The sequence below is a fragment of the Muntiacus reevesi genome, chromosome 16 (genome assembly GCF_963930625.1).
Source record: "Muntiacus reevesi chromosome 16, mMunRee1.1, whole genome shotgun sequence".
In the NCBI taxonomy this organism is placed as follows: domain Eukaryota; kingdom Metazoa; phylum Chordata; class Mammalia; order Artiodactyla; family Cervidae; genus Muntiacus; species Muntiacus reevesi.
In genome coordinates, this window is record NC_089264.1 from 42925597 (window position 1) to 42940136 (window position 14540).

The window sequence follows — 14540 nt, forward strand, 5'->3', positions numbered from 1 at the left end:
TGCCATCACCCTTGAGTCAGGAGTCCCTGTTGTACAGTAGGCCCCATTTGAGGCACTGGGGCTATAGCACTGAAGAAAGCAGCGAGCTGACTGCTCCAATTGGAGCAGTGATGCTCCATTTCTTTAAGAAGCTATACTGCTGCCTCTGGACTCTTTTATGGCCCTGATGCTATTTCTTCTAATTATTTATTCCTTATGTGTCCATTTGCGTATCTCTGCCTCTCCTCCTCTCCATCCATCCCCACATTAATTCTGAGCCATATACCTTACTACTCCAGTTGTGGTTTCTCTCACAGAATCATGTGAATGTATCACCTCTTGTATTGTAGCTGCTGTACATCCATTAAAATAACCATGGTTTTTCTGGAATCAACATGGGGACACACAGGGATTTAAAAAAGAAAAAAAAAAACACAAGCAGTTTTATAATTAAGAGTTGCTCCCACTCTGACTTGCCCTTCCTGTCCCAACTTGCTCCTTGAATACTTGTAGGTATCCTCATTATCATGAATAAAACATGGAATGGGTTTTAGAGACAGAAGAATGGAGTTGGAGGTCTGAGTCTGCTCCTGGATTTTACTACATCTTCACCCTCATGAGATCCCATTGGCCTAAACATAACCTCAGGGTTATACTTAGCTGCAAGGAAGGCTTGAAAGAGTGGTCTTCATTCTGGGCTGCCCTGTGTCAAGCTGACAACCAAGATTCTGTTCCTTTGAGAGAGAAGAATGTTGGGGAATCAATAACAATCTGTCGCCGCCAGAGGCTCCATGCCCTCCTAACAAGGGCTGTCTGTGGTCTCTCCAGGCCGGCACATCTTCGTGAATTTGAACCTCTCAGATGCTGTTGTTGGCACCATACTGCTGGTAGCCTCCCTGCTGATCCTCTGTGCCTGCCTGATCCTAATCGTCAAGCTCTTAGGCTCTGTGCTCAGGGGGCAGGTGGCTACTGTCATCAAGAAGACACTCAACACTGGTAAGCTTGCCACCTCTCATTCTGGACCTTCTAGGGGTGGTGTCACTGTGCCCCTCCCCAGGGAGGAGCTCCTGTTGATTCTCTTCTAGCAACAGCCTCCACATGGAGTTTCTGTCTTGGCTCTGAGAAGCTGTGAAAGTTACAATGCAACTTGCCCTCGAAAACCTCCTTAGTGTTTTGAGTGGAGCCTGGGAAGCATTTGTTTGCAAGGTCTGGAGAAAGAGCCTGCTTAAATTCAAATTGCTGTGAGTTAGGCCTTCCTTCCTACCAGGTACCCTGTTTGCCCAGGACTTACTGAGTCCATCAGGATCCCTTAGGTAATAAAGGGTAGCAGAAGTCTACCGTGACCCTTACTTCCCTTCAGCTCTTGGGAAGAACATGTGGTTCTGGATAAATACATCAGCATTTTGAAATAGCCAGTGAGACTCTATTGCTGAGAATGGCATCCTGGCCAATGAAAACATACCCCATGAACTCTGCCTGTGAAATGGGGCTGAGGATGTCTACCTCCCAAGGGTGTCATGAGCGTGAGCTGAGTGACTCTTCTCTGGGTGCTTTTTGCTATGCGGGGCATGGTCCTAGACTGGTGGTGCCAAGAACAGGGTCTCTGGGGTTTCCAAGCTGCTTCACATCCTCAGTGCCCCTTTAAGTGGAAACAAAAGTGGAGGGTATGCAGGACTGGGAGACCAAGACAGGAGGAAAGCTAGAGTCTCAATGCTCAGAGTGCTTTGCTGTTATTTGGGTGACATCTTAGTGCAACCACTGTAACAAATTCTCATAGACTGGATGGTTTAAACAACAGAAATTTGTTTCACAGAGTCTTGGAGACTGGGAGGTCTAAGGTCAGGGTGCCGGCACATTTGGGTTCCGGTGAGGACCCACTTCCTGGTTTACAGATGGCTGTCTTTTCACCATGTCCTCAGGTGGACAAGCTCTCCCTTCTATAAGGGCACTAATCCACTCCTGAGGACTCCAGCCTCATGACCTATTCATCTCTCAAAGGCCTCACTTCCTAATACAATCACATTAGGCGTTAGGGTTTCAACACATGGATTCGGGGTGGGGCAAATGACACAGACATTCCATGCATAACAGATGTGTTCAGCATTCAGAAGTCTAGTGAATATGTGATTTTGTCTTGGCAACACATCCTTGCTTTCACCATTCGAATATGCAAGGTGAAAGAATGCTAAAAAATCCAGTTTGCAGCTTCTGACTTTTGTGTGGGCATGGAGAGGAGTTTACACAACCTAAACCTCTGGCCCAGTTGTGTTGCCTGGGTCCTAGGGAGATGCCAGCTGGGCCTCCCAACCCATGCCTCCTCCAGAAGGATTGTGATGCATCTCTTATCCTCTGTCTTTCAGATTTCCCTTACCCCTTTGGCTGGGTGACTGGCTACCTGGCCATCCTTGTGGGGGCAGGCATGACCTTCATCGTTCAGAGCAGCTCTGTGTTCACATCTGCTATGACCCCACTGATCGGTGAGTTTCTCCCCAGGTCTCCCTCTGTCTGCCATTAGCATCTCCTGCCATCCTCTGGGGCTGATGCCACGGGCTTTGTATTTTCATCCCCCCAGGTATCGGTGTGATATCCATTGAAAGAGCATATCCACTAACGCTAGGTTCCAACATCGGCACCACCACCACTGCCATCTTGGCTGCCTTAGCCAGCCCAGGCAATACTTTGAAGAGCTCACTCCAGGTAAGGAAATGCTTCACGGGACAGGGGCTCTGGGAGGGATCCAAACCCATCCATGGTCTTGTAAGCACATGGTTTCTAAACAAGAAACCATAGTCAAGCTTTTCTCTGTTCTGTCCAAAACTGTGAGGTGGAGATGCCTCAGGGAGACAGATTTGAGAACAACCAAAGGCACCAGCTCTCTAGAGTGGTAGTCAGGCTCCCGTCACTAGAGGTTGTTTAAACAAAGGTGTGGTGGCTGTTTTACTGGAGGAGGAAAGGGTATTCCAGAAACAATAGATATTACTTCCTGTCGCCTTGCCCTCCTCTTGGCAAACTCTGCCTGGACAATGAGAGGTCACTTGTGTCCTAAGCCTTGCATTGAGAAGAATCAGGAGGATCTGCCTTGCCTGGATCAGCTAGGTGACCTTGGGCAAGATGACCTTTGATGTCTGAATCACTGTCCCCCATTTACACACCCAGTGCCCTTAGACAGGTGACCTAACCTTTGAGCATCAATTCCCTCATCTGAAACACGGGAACCATAATCTCTAGCTCACTAGGATTGTTTTAAAGATCTGATGAGGCTCTGTCTAAAGCCATGCTGTATAGAAGTATAGAATGAATACAGAATATGTGAATTACTCATGAAATCTGAAACTTTTAGTACCGCAGTTTTAAAAGCCAGAAAGGAAAAGGGAGATTAATTTTAATGTGTTTGATTGAACCATTATCTTTGCAACATGTAATTGACATTAAAAAATGACATTTTATATTCTCTAATTAAAAATTAATTTATTAATCCATTTATTAATTTGCTTTTGGCTGCACTGGGTCTTTGTTGCTGCACTTGGGCTTTGTCTAGTTGCAGTGAGTGGGAGCTATCTTTGTTGCCTTGAGTGGGCTTCCCGTTGTGGTAGCTTCCCTTGTGGAAGCATGGGATCTAGAGCGCAGCCTCAGTAATTGTTGTGCAGAGGCTTGCTTAGTTGCTCCATAGCATGTAGAATCTTCCTGCACCAGGGATCAAACCCATGTCCGCTGCATTGGCCGGTGGATTCTTAACCACTGGACTACCAGGAAAGTCATTTACAACTTTTTTGGACTGTCTTGTAAAACCAGCGGGTATTTTACACTTATGCCACATCTCAGTAGATAGTGACTAATGTATCAGATAGGGCTGATCCAAAGCCCCTAACATCATGCTCGGTGCCTGGTGGGAACACATAGGAAAGTATAAAGCGTGTGGCCCCTGGAGCCAGGCTATCTGGGTTTGAATCCCATCTCCCATCTGTGTGACTTGAGGAAAATCACTTAACTTCATAGTGCTTCAATTTCTCAAAGTTCATTGTTAGATGTGGCCTAATGGACTTCAGGCCCTATAAATTAAACTGTGATTCAGGTGGTCACTTCCCTTGTCTTCCTCTGTCCCCACCTCGCCAGCCTCCCGGCTCCCCGGCCTCTCCGCGCCACACACGAAAACACTTATTAGGCCCCCAGCTAATGTAATCTCTCCAGCACTGGTCTGAGCTACGAAAAGGTGAGGAAGACCGATAACTTCACTTCTAGATGACGCTCTCTTCTCTCCGACGCCTCCGTGCGGCAGACCCGTTCACCTCTCCAACCCCTTGTTTTTCAGATTGCCCTGTGCCACTTTTTCTTCAACATCTCAGGCATCATTCTGTGGTACCCAATCCCGTTCACTCGCCTGCCCATCCGCCTGGCCAAAGGGCTGGGCAACATCTCAGCTAAGTACCGATGGTTCGCCATCGTCTACTTGATCATCATCTTCTTGGTGATCCCTCTGGGGGTCTTTGGCCTCTCCCTGCTGGGCTGGCCAGTGCTGGTGGGCGTGGCTTCGCCCATCGTCCTTGTGATCTTACTGGTGCTGGTCCTCAAGATCCTGCAGTCCTTCTGCCCTGGCGCCTTGCCCCAGAAGCTCCGAAGCTGGGCCTTCCTGCCCGTGTGGCTGCGCTCCCTGGAGCCCTGGGACAAGCTCATCACCTCCCTCACCAGCTGCTTCCAGAGGCGCTGCTGCTGCTGCTGCCGGGTCTGCTGCCGCGTCTGCTGTGAGCTGTGTGGCTGCTCCACGTGCTGCCGTTGCTCCAAGTGCTGCGAAGACCTGGAGGAGGTGGGAGATGAGCCCGTCAAGGCCCCTGAGGCGTTCGATAACTTGGCCATGGACAAAGAGGCCTGGGATGGGGTCACCAAGTCTGCGGTGGATGCCTCAGGCACCAAAACCATTTCCAGCGTCACAGCCTTGTAGGTAGGGGCTGCCCGGAGGCGGGAGGAGGGCCCCATAGTCCACACGCTCTCCCTCCCTCCTGGTTCTTCCTCCATTTCAGGGGAATTCCTTCCCCACTGAGAAATGACATCCATCCCAGTTTCCATTCCCTTGGCCCAGTGTATCAAGCCCACACAGCAGTTCCATCCCAGCCCCAGGCTCCCTGGGCCTTCGAGGCTCGGGAAGGGGCAAAACAACACTGAGAGAGAATTAGTGAAACCTGGCCAGAGAGATGATCACAATTGCCCCAGCACACAGCTGGGTTGGTCAATAGGTCTTTTTTACCCCCTGACCATCCTCTTCCAAAGGAAAAGCCCCAAGGGAGGAATTTAAAGAAGGTTCTCAGAGGTGCCTATTCAGTACACCTTTCTTTATTATGATCCAGCTCAGGCTTCTCTCTTTTACCAAAGACTGGGTTCAACCAAAAACAGCTGCTCCCTTACAGTCCAAGGGCAGCCCAATCCAGGGGAAATGGTGTAATTTCTGGGATTTGGAGAATACATCGATGTGACCTTTTCCCCTTCTCAGGGCTCCTCATATCCCCTGGCAGGGTTTTCGTAAGAGAGCAGTCCTGGCCCTGAGCTGGCAGGTGGAGGATGAGAGCTGGGAATTTGAGGGGTTTTGAGGAACATTTGAGGGAGATGGTTCATCTCTGCCACAAGAGCCTTGGGTGCTTCTTAACCCAGCTAATTTAAAAACCAAATCAGCATATGTTCTGGCTAAAGTCTAGCGCTGATAAAAATCACCTCTGCTGAGTCTTCTGGAGTAAGATATGCCGGTTCCGAGTCCCCTCCACTCTGCCCCCTGAAGCATAAAGCACCTGAGCGTAGGTGTTGTCTGCCCTCTCTCCACGTCTGCAAAGCTCCAAATTTTTCATTGAGGGTAGAAACCAGGGCATGACTGGACTGCCCACAGAACCGTGATCATCAAGTGGCAGTGGGGTGTGTGCATGTCTGTGGATCCAAGAAGTGTGCTCCTTCTTGGCCCAGATGCCTTCTCTGTGCCTTCGAGAGCCCCCGTTGTATTATTATTTACACCTCCTCTTGCCATTGCTTCTTACCCTCAACAAACCTAGTTCTCCCTGAAGAGTGAGTGAGCTTCAGCCAAGCCTGGGAAATGGGATCAGTGCAGCCGTGCTCCCAGACCCTGTCCGTCCCTATCCTAGCTTCTCAATCACTTTAGCAGGTTGGGAAACCGAACTGAGCCTCCCTGACCTTCCCTGTGTAGATACAGATTCCAAAACAGAGCCATTTATACTCTATATTTATACTCTTGCAACTGTACAGCATTTTTCGCAAGTTACATAGTAAGTAGTACTGTGATTTGTGTTATGTAGCGCTCTCATTTGGAAACCAGGCCAGGTTCTACTAAGAAAGGCCACTTTTGTATATTTTGTAATACTGCCTTTTATACGTGCTTCCGCAGCCTCACCGACACCACACACCTCTCCATAAATGTAAATATGTAAGTTAAACCTGGGCAGGGCTGTGGTGCTCTTTGTACTCTGATTTTTAAAAATTGGATCCTTGTACCTGCATTGACTTTTTTTTTTTTTAACTGGTTGTTGGAAATGAGAGAAATAAAAAGGATATTCAAAATCCCAAAGGAGTGTGTTATTTTCAATCATAGGGAAATAAGGACCTCCTATGAGAGGTACTAAAAATATCAAGTTTTCCTTTCTACCATGGTCCCTCTTTTTGATTTTTTAAAAAATTACTATTTTATGCTAAGTTGAAATTTTAAAATTATTAGTGTGAATTTCATGGTTCCTCTTTATATTGTGATGCCAGCTTTAAACACAAGCAGGGCTTCCCTGGTGGCTCAGATGGTAAAGAATCCGTCTGCAGTGCAGGAGACCCAGGTTCGAAAAGATCCCCTGGAGAAGGGAATGGCAACCCACTCCAGGATTCTTGCCTGGAGAATTCCATGAACAGACCATGGAGTCGCAAAGAGTCGGACACGACTGAGCGACTTTCACTTCACTTCACTTTATACAAGCAAGAACTTTTAAACTCAAATGCGGTTTTCCTAGAAGTACACAATTCGTGTCTGTTAATTCGGACACCTAGTTTGTGTCCACCAGAACAGCAGGGACACCGCACAGAATTCACTCAATTGTTTTAATTTCTTTTCTTATTTGTGCACATTCTGCTGACGTTCCCTACCTTACTGATGAGTAAGGAGGCAATGAAAGGGAGAACTCGAGGTTACCCTTTCCTTCTGTGTCAGCATTTTCAGCCTTAAGTGGATCGCTAACACAGGAAAGTAACAGTGGTGAGGAAAGATGTGATATGGCTTCTTAGTTATTTCTTGTGTTGTATTTGGACTAAACTCTGGTTTGAATGGGAAGCATGGCCTCTTGGGGGCCCTTGCTTGATCAGTTATAGATGTAGCGCACCTATACTTTGCGTCTTGCTGTACTCCCACTTGTGATCTGCTGGAGTTTTGTGCTCATGCATGTGTGCTAAGTTGATTTAGTCGTGACTGATTCTTTGTGGGACCCTATGGACTGAGGCCACCAGGCTTCTCTGTCTGTGGGATTTTCCATTGCATTGCAGGTGGATTCTTTACTATCTGACCCACCAGGACATTGCACATGCTCTGTGTGAATATCTTGTATCCTGTTGAAGAAGGCTTTCCTACCTTTCGTTCGTGAATGCTTGTCTATTTTGTCTTCTAGAAGTCCTATTGTTTTGCCTTTTGCCTCTAGATAAATTCTTGGGGGGACAGGGGAGCGGTGAGGGAATAGGTTGAGAGTGAAATTTCATTTGTTTCCATCTGGATACCATTTATTGCAGATTTTCTGTACCTACTGCCTGCAGTGATACTGTTGTAAAGCAGGTATCCATATGTGTTTCTGGGTTGTCCATTTTATTTCATCCTCCTCATCACACAAGTCCTCTGGGCAACAAATATCCCTATAAGGAAAAGGAGGTAAGAAAGTAGCAGAAAACTTTGCTGATTATGTGACTGAAATTGGTAACTGGGTTAAGATCTTAATTCTGCCAATTACTAGTTTTGTAACATTGGGGACATTGTTTGACTTCTCTGGGGCCCCATTTCTCCATCTTTATATTTAGCTCATTGTGTTACAAGGAGTAATGACTATATATATATATAATGTTTACAACAGTACTTGTACACAGTAAGCATTCAATAAAGGACCTTAAAAGTCTTCATTACAAGAAAAACATTTTTGTAATGATGCATGGGGACAGGTGTTAACTAGACATACTGTAGTGATCCTTTTAACTATATATGCAAATAGTGAACATTTATGTTGTACACCTGAAACTAATATATTATTATATGTCAATGATACCTCAATTAAAAAAGTAGAAATACTACTGATACAGGCCACATTAGTTTAAGTGAATCACATCTGTCACAAGAAAGCACATACTATACATTTCCTTTTATATGGAGTTTGAGAACAGGAAAAGCTAAACTCTTGTGGAAAACAATTGTGTAAAAGTCATGCTTTTGAGGGAAGCTGAGTTTAGAGTTATTGGGAAGAGGTATGAAGGAATTTCTAAGGGTGATAGAAATATTCTGTACCTTGATAAAGAGTTTGAGTTTCACAAGCTTACACATTTATCAAAATGTGTCAAAAGATACATTTACAATTTGCATTCACTTTTGTAAATATTACTTTAAAAATAAACCAGAAAGAAATATTGAACTCTGGTTACTAATATGCATGCTGAAGAATTTATAGCTGATGTGAACTGATGTAAAAATTAAGCAAAATAGTGGATTAACAGGAAAGTTGACACACATGCAGTGTAAAAATATTTCCACTTTTCTGCATGTTTAAAAATGTTTATGGGGTGCTTATTTAGGCAGCACACATACTAAAACTGGAATGATACAGAGAAGATGAACATGTTCCCTGTGCAAGAATGACATGCAAATTCATGAAGCGTTTAAACAATGTTCATAGGGAATTCTGTGGTGGTTCAGTGGTTAGGACTCCGAGCTGCAGGGGCATGGGTTTGACCCCTGGTCTCCTGACCATGTGCAGGCACACACCCCTACACGCAGGAAGAACTAAGATCTTGCACAGCCAAAAACGAAAAAAGAAAAAATTAATAAAAATAAAACTGTTTATAGTAAAAGTATAGTAAAATGTATATATAATGTAAAATACCCTACAAATGTAAAATATTATAAATAAGTATAAAATACTTGGCCATGGCCAAAAAAAAAAAAAGCAGTTATGATCTCTAATCTGCCATTTAAAAACTCATTCCATGCCCTAGCCTGATGTATAAAATCAAGTTTATTCCACTTAATACCAATATGTATACATTTTTACAGTAAAAATATCAATGAGTTTGATCACAGGATACTGCCCAAGTCCCACTGGAATATCTTCATCTTGCTTTCTAAAAATATAAATTTTTATATTCTGAACTACATCTGGCCCCAGGGACTCAATAAGGAATGTGGACATGTATTAGCACAGAGATGGTAACTTCGGACAAGATACTGTGTGGCCTCTAGGTGGGCCCATCTATCAGTCAGTTCTGCCTTGTAGGAAAACAGTATGCAGATCAAGTTTGCGGAGGAAAGCAGTTTAGAAGTTTATGCATAAGCATAGGCTGTGCTTTATAGTGGTGAGGGATGATAGCCTTTTGTGTTAGGATTGGAATGAAGATAGGAAAGCATGTTCCCCTAAGGGGACAGATTATGGACTTTATATGCACACACCCTATCCACCCTTTTGCTAGTGGTAAAGAGCTTACCTGCAAATGCAGGAGACATAAGCGATTCAGGTTCATCCCTGGATCAGGAAGATCCCCTGGAGGAGGGCATGGCAACACACGCCAGTATTCTTGCCTGGAGAATCCCCAAGGACAGAGGAGCCTGGTGGGCTACCATTCATGGGGTTGCAAAGAGTTGGACACAACTGAAGTGACTTAGCACACACAAAGTAATATAAAACCCTACAATCCAAAACCAGAATCAAACAGATAGCATCTCTGACCTCTAAATGAAATCCAGTTCCATTTAAAAAAAAAAAAAAAAGTGACTCCTGACTTAACCAGTATTTTGCCTTTTTCATTGGACCATAAAAGGGAGACCTGAGACCTTCTCCAGGTTTTCTGAAATTTCCATTTGTCAGATCCTTGTTGGGAGTGATAGGAAGGCATTGTGAATTGAGTTAGATCCGTATCCCACACAGAGTCCACACCTCCTTGGGGAGACTCAGCAGGACCAGTGTGCAATTAAGGCCTGCCCTGGGAGTCCCCGAGATGAATCTGCCACCTGCCCAGGGCTAGAGGCAGAGCTGAGCTCAATGAACGCATGCCAGCAGATCCCTATCACTGGTGGACTCTGCTGTGGAAGTCGCTCCCTGGAGAGGTGCTGCCTGCTCACTGTCTCCAAGGGCTGCATTTGAAGACCAGCACCCACAGGCAAAATCATTCTAATAAGAACAGGCCCACTGGATTTGATTTCTAGTGCCCACTCTCAAGCAGTAAGTGTCAGCCCTTGGACTAAAATGACCAGCATTTGAGACTGTGGAGTGATGACCTCAGACTCCCAAGGTTCCAGGTGAGTCTAATCACATCTTCCCACCATCTCCCAACACCAGAGGCTTCCAGTGAAGGTCTAACAGTTGACATGTACTCCTCATGTGCCAGGTACTGTTCTATGTGTTATATATTCACTTTACTCTAACAGACAGAGACCATTATTCCCATTTTACACACAGCAGGCAAAGGCAGGGAAAAAGCAAGGGGCAAGACAGGACACTGGTCTCAGGCAGTTGGGCCCAGGAGTTATTGTGAGTGATCAACTAACTTTTCAGCCCCAGAGAGCCTGGCTCTGGTTTCCTGGAAACAGCACACCTAAACTTCTCCCCCTTATGGCCAGAAAAGGAAACCACCCTAGTTCCAGTGGGATACTTCCACTATTAGTTGCTGGAAGCTGAGCAACAAATAAATTTGCTAAGTCTTTTTCTCAGCTGTAAAACCAGGACTATTGGACAGAGGGAAAGGGCCTCAGTATTGGAATAAAACCCAAGCTTGATCCCAGCTCAGCAACTCTAAGGGATCCTATGTCTGCTAACCTCTCCAACCTCCACTGGAAAGGGAGCTTGCTCTTTCCCCAAGGAAGTGAAAGTGTTACTCACTCAGTTGTGTCCAGCTGTTTGCAGCCCCAATGGACTGGAGCCTGCCAGGCTCCTATGGCCATGGGATTTTCCAGGGAAGAATACTGGAATGGAAACTAATTAGCCTCCAACAAATAAAAATAAATGAAAAAAAAAAAAAAAAGGATACTGCAATGGGTTGCCATTTCCTCCTCCAGGGGATCTTCCCCACTCAGGGATCGAACCCAGGTCTCCTGCATTGCGGTCAGACCACTTGCTCTATGGTCTGAGGCACCAGGGAAGCCCTTCTGGGGGAAATGCTTGCTCCACACTAATTGGGCTGTTACTGCGATCAGCGTCATGATGCGGTCTCCCTGGGACAGGTCTTCTCAAAGCCAGGATGGAGAAACACGTGGCCACACCGGGAATACAGGGCAGAGCAGAAGGGTCTAGTTTTGCCCAAGCCGGGACAGGCAGGTGGGAGGATCTGGTGGTGAGCAGCCCTGCGATTTTCTCAGCCTGTCGCAGACCCAGGGCTCCAGCTGGCCAAGTGTCTGACTGTCCAAGCTACCAGGACAGAAAGCATCTCCGAGCCTAAGACCAAACAATCCTGGCTTTGTTTTGGAAGGATTTGTCCCTGAGTTTCCAGTTGCCTTCTAAAGTCTCAACGTCACTGACCTTTTCGGGCTCAGAGCAGCTAAACTAGAGGATTCAGGTTCTTGGGGAGGAGAAAGCTGGGGAAGACGAGGAGCCCCGCTAGGTCGCCCTGGCTGGGATCTTGGGGCCGGTGACAAGGCGGGGCTCAGGGCGCAAGGGCCGCCTGCCTACCGGGCGCGGGGGCATTTGCCGCGGAGCCGGCGCGGGGGGCGCCGTCTGAGATCTCGCCCCCAAGCCCGGCCGCCTCTTTCCTCGGCGTAGCCGGCTAGGTCACGATGGGCTCATTAAACCGGCAGGTAGGCAGTGCTCCGGCGGCGGCGGCGGCAGCAGGTGGTCGTGGAATGTGCGAGGGGCGTGATGACTGCAGCTGCCGCCGGCCTTTTTGCGCAACACCTTCCCTATATATACCAGGGCGCCGAGCTCCACCTGGGTGCCTGCTCCGGTCCATTACCTGCAGAGAGAGCGCCAGTGAGTACCGCCGCTGGGGTCTGGGCGCTTCTTCCTCCCTCCTGCCTCTTGAAAGAAACTTAATTCGCTTTTAATTTACCTAATTCTTTTAGGTCTGCCTCCATCCTGATCTCAAGGAACTTGGCTGACTTTGGGCTACAGAAGAGGGGGAAAGAACTTTCTTCACATTTTCAGATTTTTCTTTTTCTTCTTTATGTCGTTACTGTTGCAGTTATTTCAACTCCAGTGACTACCCTATTAGTAATGGCATACTTGGGGATTCTAAAATTAAAGATGTGGGCGGATTCCTACCACATAAGAATCAGGACAGCTAGGCTATCTTTTTGGTCACTAACTAGCTTGTGTGATCTGAGGCAGGTCCCTGTGAGCCCCAAGGCCTCAGTTTTCCCCCCTCTTTCCCAGAAGGGAAACAGAAGGGTCTGTCCTTTCTGCTGTCTTCACTGCGAAAATGCCAGGTTTGGGTGGCTGTCCAATGACGCAGGGCCTCCTGCACTGTGACCCCCACATGCTGCTATTCTAGTTGCAGGGTTATTTACTCAAAGTGACTGCGGGCACAGTGCTGGTCTGCTAGTCCCATCAGCGCAGGCGGCATCAGCAAATGGCCCAACCTTCGGCTTGTCTTGGGAGAACGGAGCCCCCAGTTTTCCAGTGTTTTTGGAGATAGACGCAGCAGGGTCTGGGTCTAGGGAGATGTGGGCAAGGTGCAGTTGCGTTGGGGAGATCAAACATCTCCAGATCAGGAAGAGGGAGGCATGTGGAATGGAGTGAGTTCAGTCTTCAGATTCTCTGGGTAGCTGGCACTGAGGTTGAGTGTCTCTCCTATTCTCTTAGTGAAGAGGCAGCTTTCTCAAACTTGGTCTCATGGAGGCAGCTTGTGGATTTCATCACTTAGAATCCTCTCTTCCTCCCTGTTTGGGTTCATCATGAAATCTGGGTTAACTCTGCTTGCTGCAGCCCTGTTGGACTTCTTCTCCACACCACTCTCCTCCTGGGCTGGATCCCTCTAATCTGTTCTGTGTTGGGTATTCTTTAAAAAAAAGCAGTGCCTCGTGGTAGTGACCATCATTGCAGACTGTTGAGCATGTTTGAATCTCTAGCCCCTGCCAGCCAGTTAGCTGATAATGATCTCTATTTTTGTAACTTTGGGGACTGGTGACTAGAAGGGCATGCTTTGTAAAGGTTCAGTGTTAAACTAACCCCACCAAAATCCACCCTATGTCAACCCAACTATTTCATTGATGAAGATTAAAGAAGACAATAGCTTCTCAGGATCAGTGATTTGGAATAAACTTAATTCTTAGCCACCTTCCACCCCGCCTTTGTCCTGCCCTCCCCCCAGCTCCACCCTGGGAACAGAAAGGCAGTATCAGCAGGGAGTAATCAGGATCTCCCAGTGGAATTAACTCTTGTGAATTTAAGATGCAAAAATGTGCAGAAAGAAGGCGGCAAAAAGATGACAATCATGTTAAGATGTTTATCTTTTATAAATTAGCTCTTTTAACCCCCTAAATACAATGCAAAAATAATATGGCTATAAGTTAATTATAGGATTTATTTTAAAGTAAATGCAAATTTAAGTGCAGATGAGGGCAGGTGTGGTTTGATTAAACGGGTCATAGTTTAAAGTGATAGTGTAAATGTCTTTTTAAAATCCTATTAGTTCATACCTTCAAAAGTCTAAAAGCCATTCATCAGGTAAAAGTGAGCTGCTTTTGTCTCTCACACCTTCACCATTCTGTCCTCTAGGGCTTATTTTTGAGATGTTTAGAGGAAGTTGAAGGAAAGTAACCACCTTTCTCTTGGGAATTTTTGAATTCTTGGTCATTCTTTCAAAGTAGAAGACAACGTATCAAGTATATTGAGACTACTGGAGTTAAAATGCTGAAGTTTGAATTGTCTCTACAGGCTTGGTGTGACTTAAAGTGATTTATTTCTTTGTGGCTCAGTTCCCTTTCCTGTAGAATGGGGGATTGCATTGATACTAAGGTAATAAGTGTTAGTCGCTCAGTTGTGTCCGACTCTTTGTGACCCCATGGACTATAGCCCACCAGGCTCCTCTGTCCATGAAATTCTCCAGGCAAGAATACTGGAGTGGGTTGCCATTTCCTTTCCAGGGGATCTTCCCGACCCAGGGATCGAGCCCGGGTCTGCTACATTGCAGGCAGATTCTTTACTGTCTGAGCCACCTCAAGCAAATTGACAGGAATACATCAAGTGCTTGTGAGACTAAACAGATTAATCTGTTAACAGGGCTTACTGCAGTGCCTGGCACAAACCCCTGGAAGAATTTGGCTGGCAGACACTGTCCGGCATGCTGGGGAATGGGGTCATCCCCCCTACGCTTGTGGAGGTCACAGCCCAGTGGGAAAACGCCCGTGTGCCTCG

General features: G+C 46.5%; 1 protein-coding gene and 1 non-coding gene across 4 annotated transcripts in view; both read left to right on the forward strand.

Annotated features, from left to right (window-relative positions):
* The window catches only part of LOC136147844 (sodium-dependent phosphate transport protein 2B-like), a 28898-nt gene extending 22418 nt beyond the window's left edge, over nt 1-6480 (forward strand). For all 3 annotated transcript variants that reach the window (XM_065907181.1, XM_065907183.1, XM_065907182.1), the window contains 4 exons: nt 808-975; nt 2340-2456; nt 2552-2676; nt 4289-6480. In XM_065907181.1, coding sequence (XP_065763253.1) covers nt 808-975; nt 2340-2456; nt 2552-2676; nt 4289-4915 — 1037 coding nt within the window. In that variant the 3' untranslated portion in view covers nt 4916-6480. The remainder of the gene's footprint in view (nt 1-807; nt 976-2339; nt 2457-2551; nt 2677-4288) is intronic.
* A 2283-nt stretch (nt 6481-8763) lies between these two features.
* LOC136148196 (U6 spliceosomal RNA) lies at nt 8764-8870 on the forward strand. The gene has a single exon (XR_010659480.1). It is a non-coding gene; the product is annotated as a U6 spliceosomal RNA (small nuclear RNA).
* The last annotated feature ends 5670 nt before the right edge of the window (nt 8871-14540 follow it).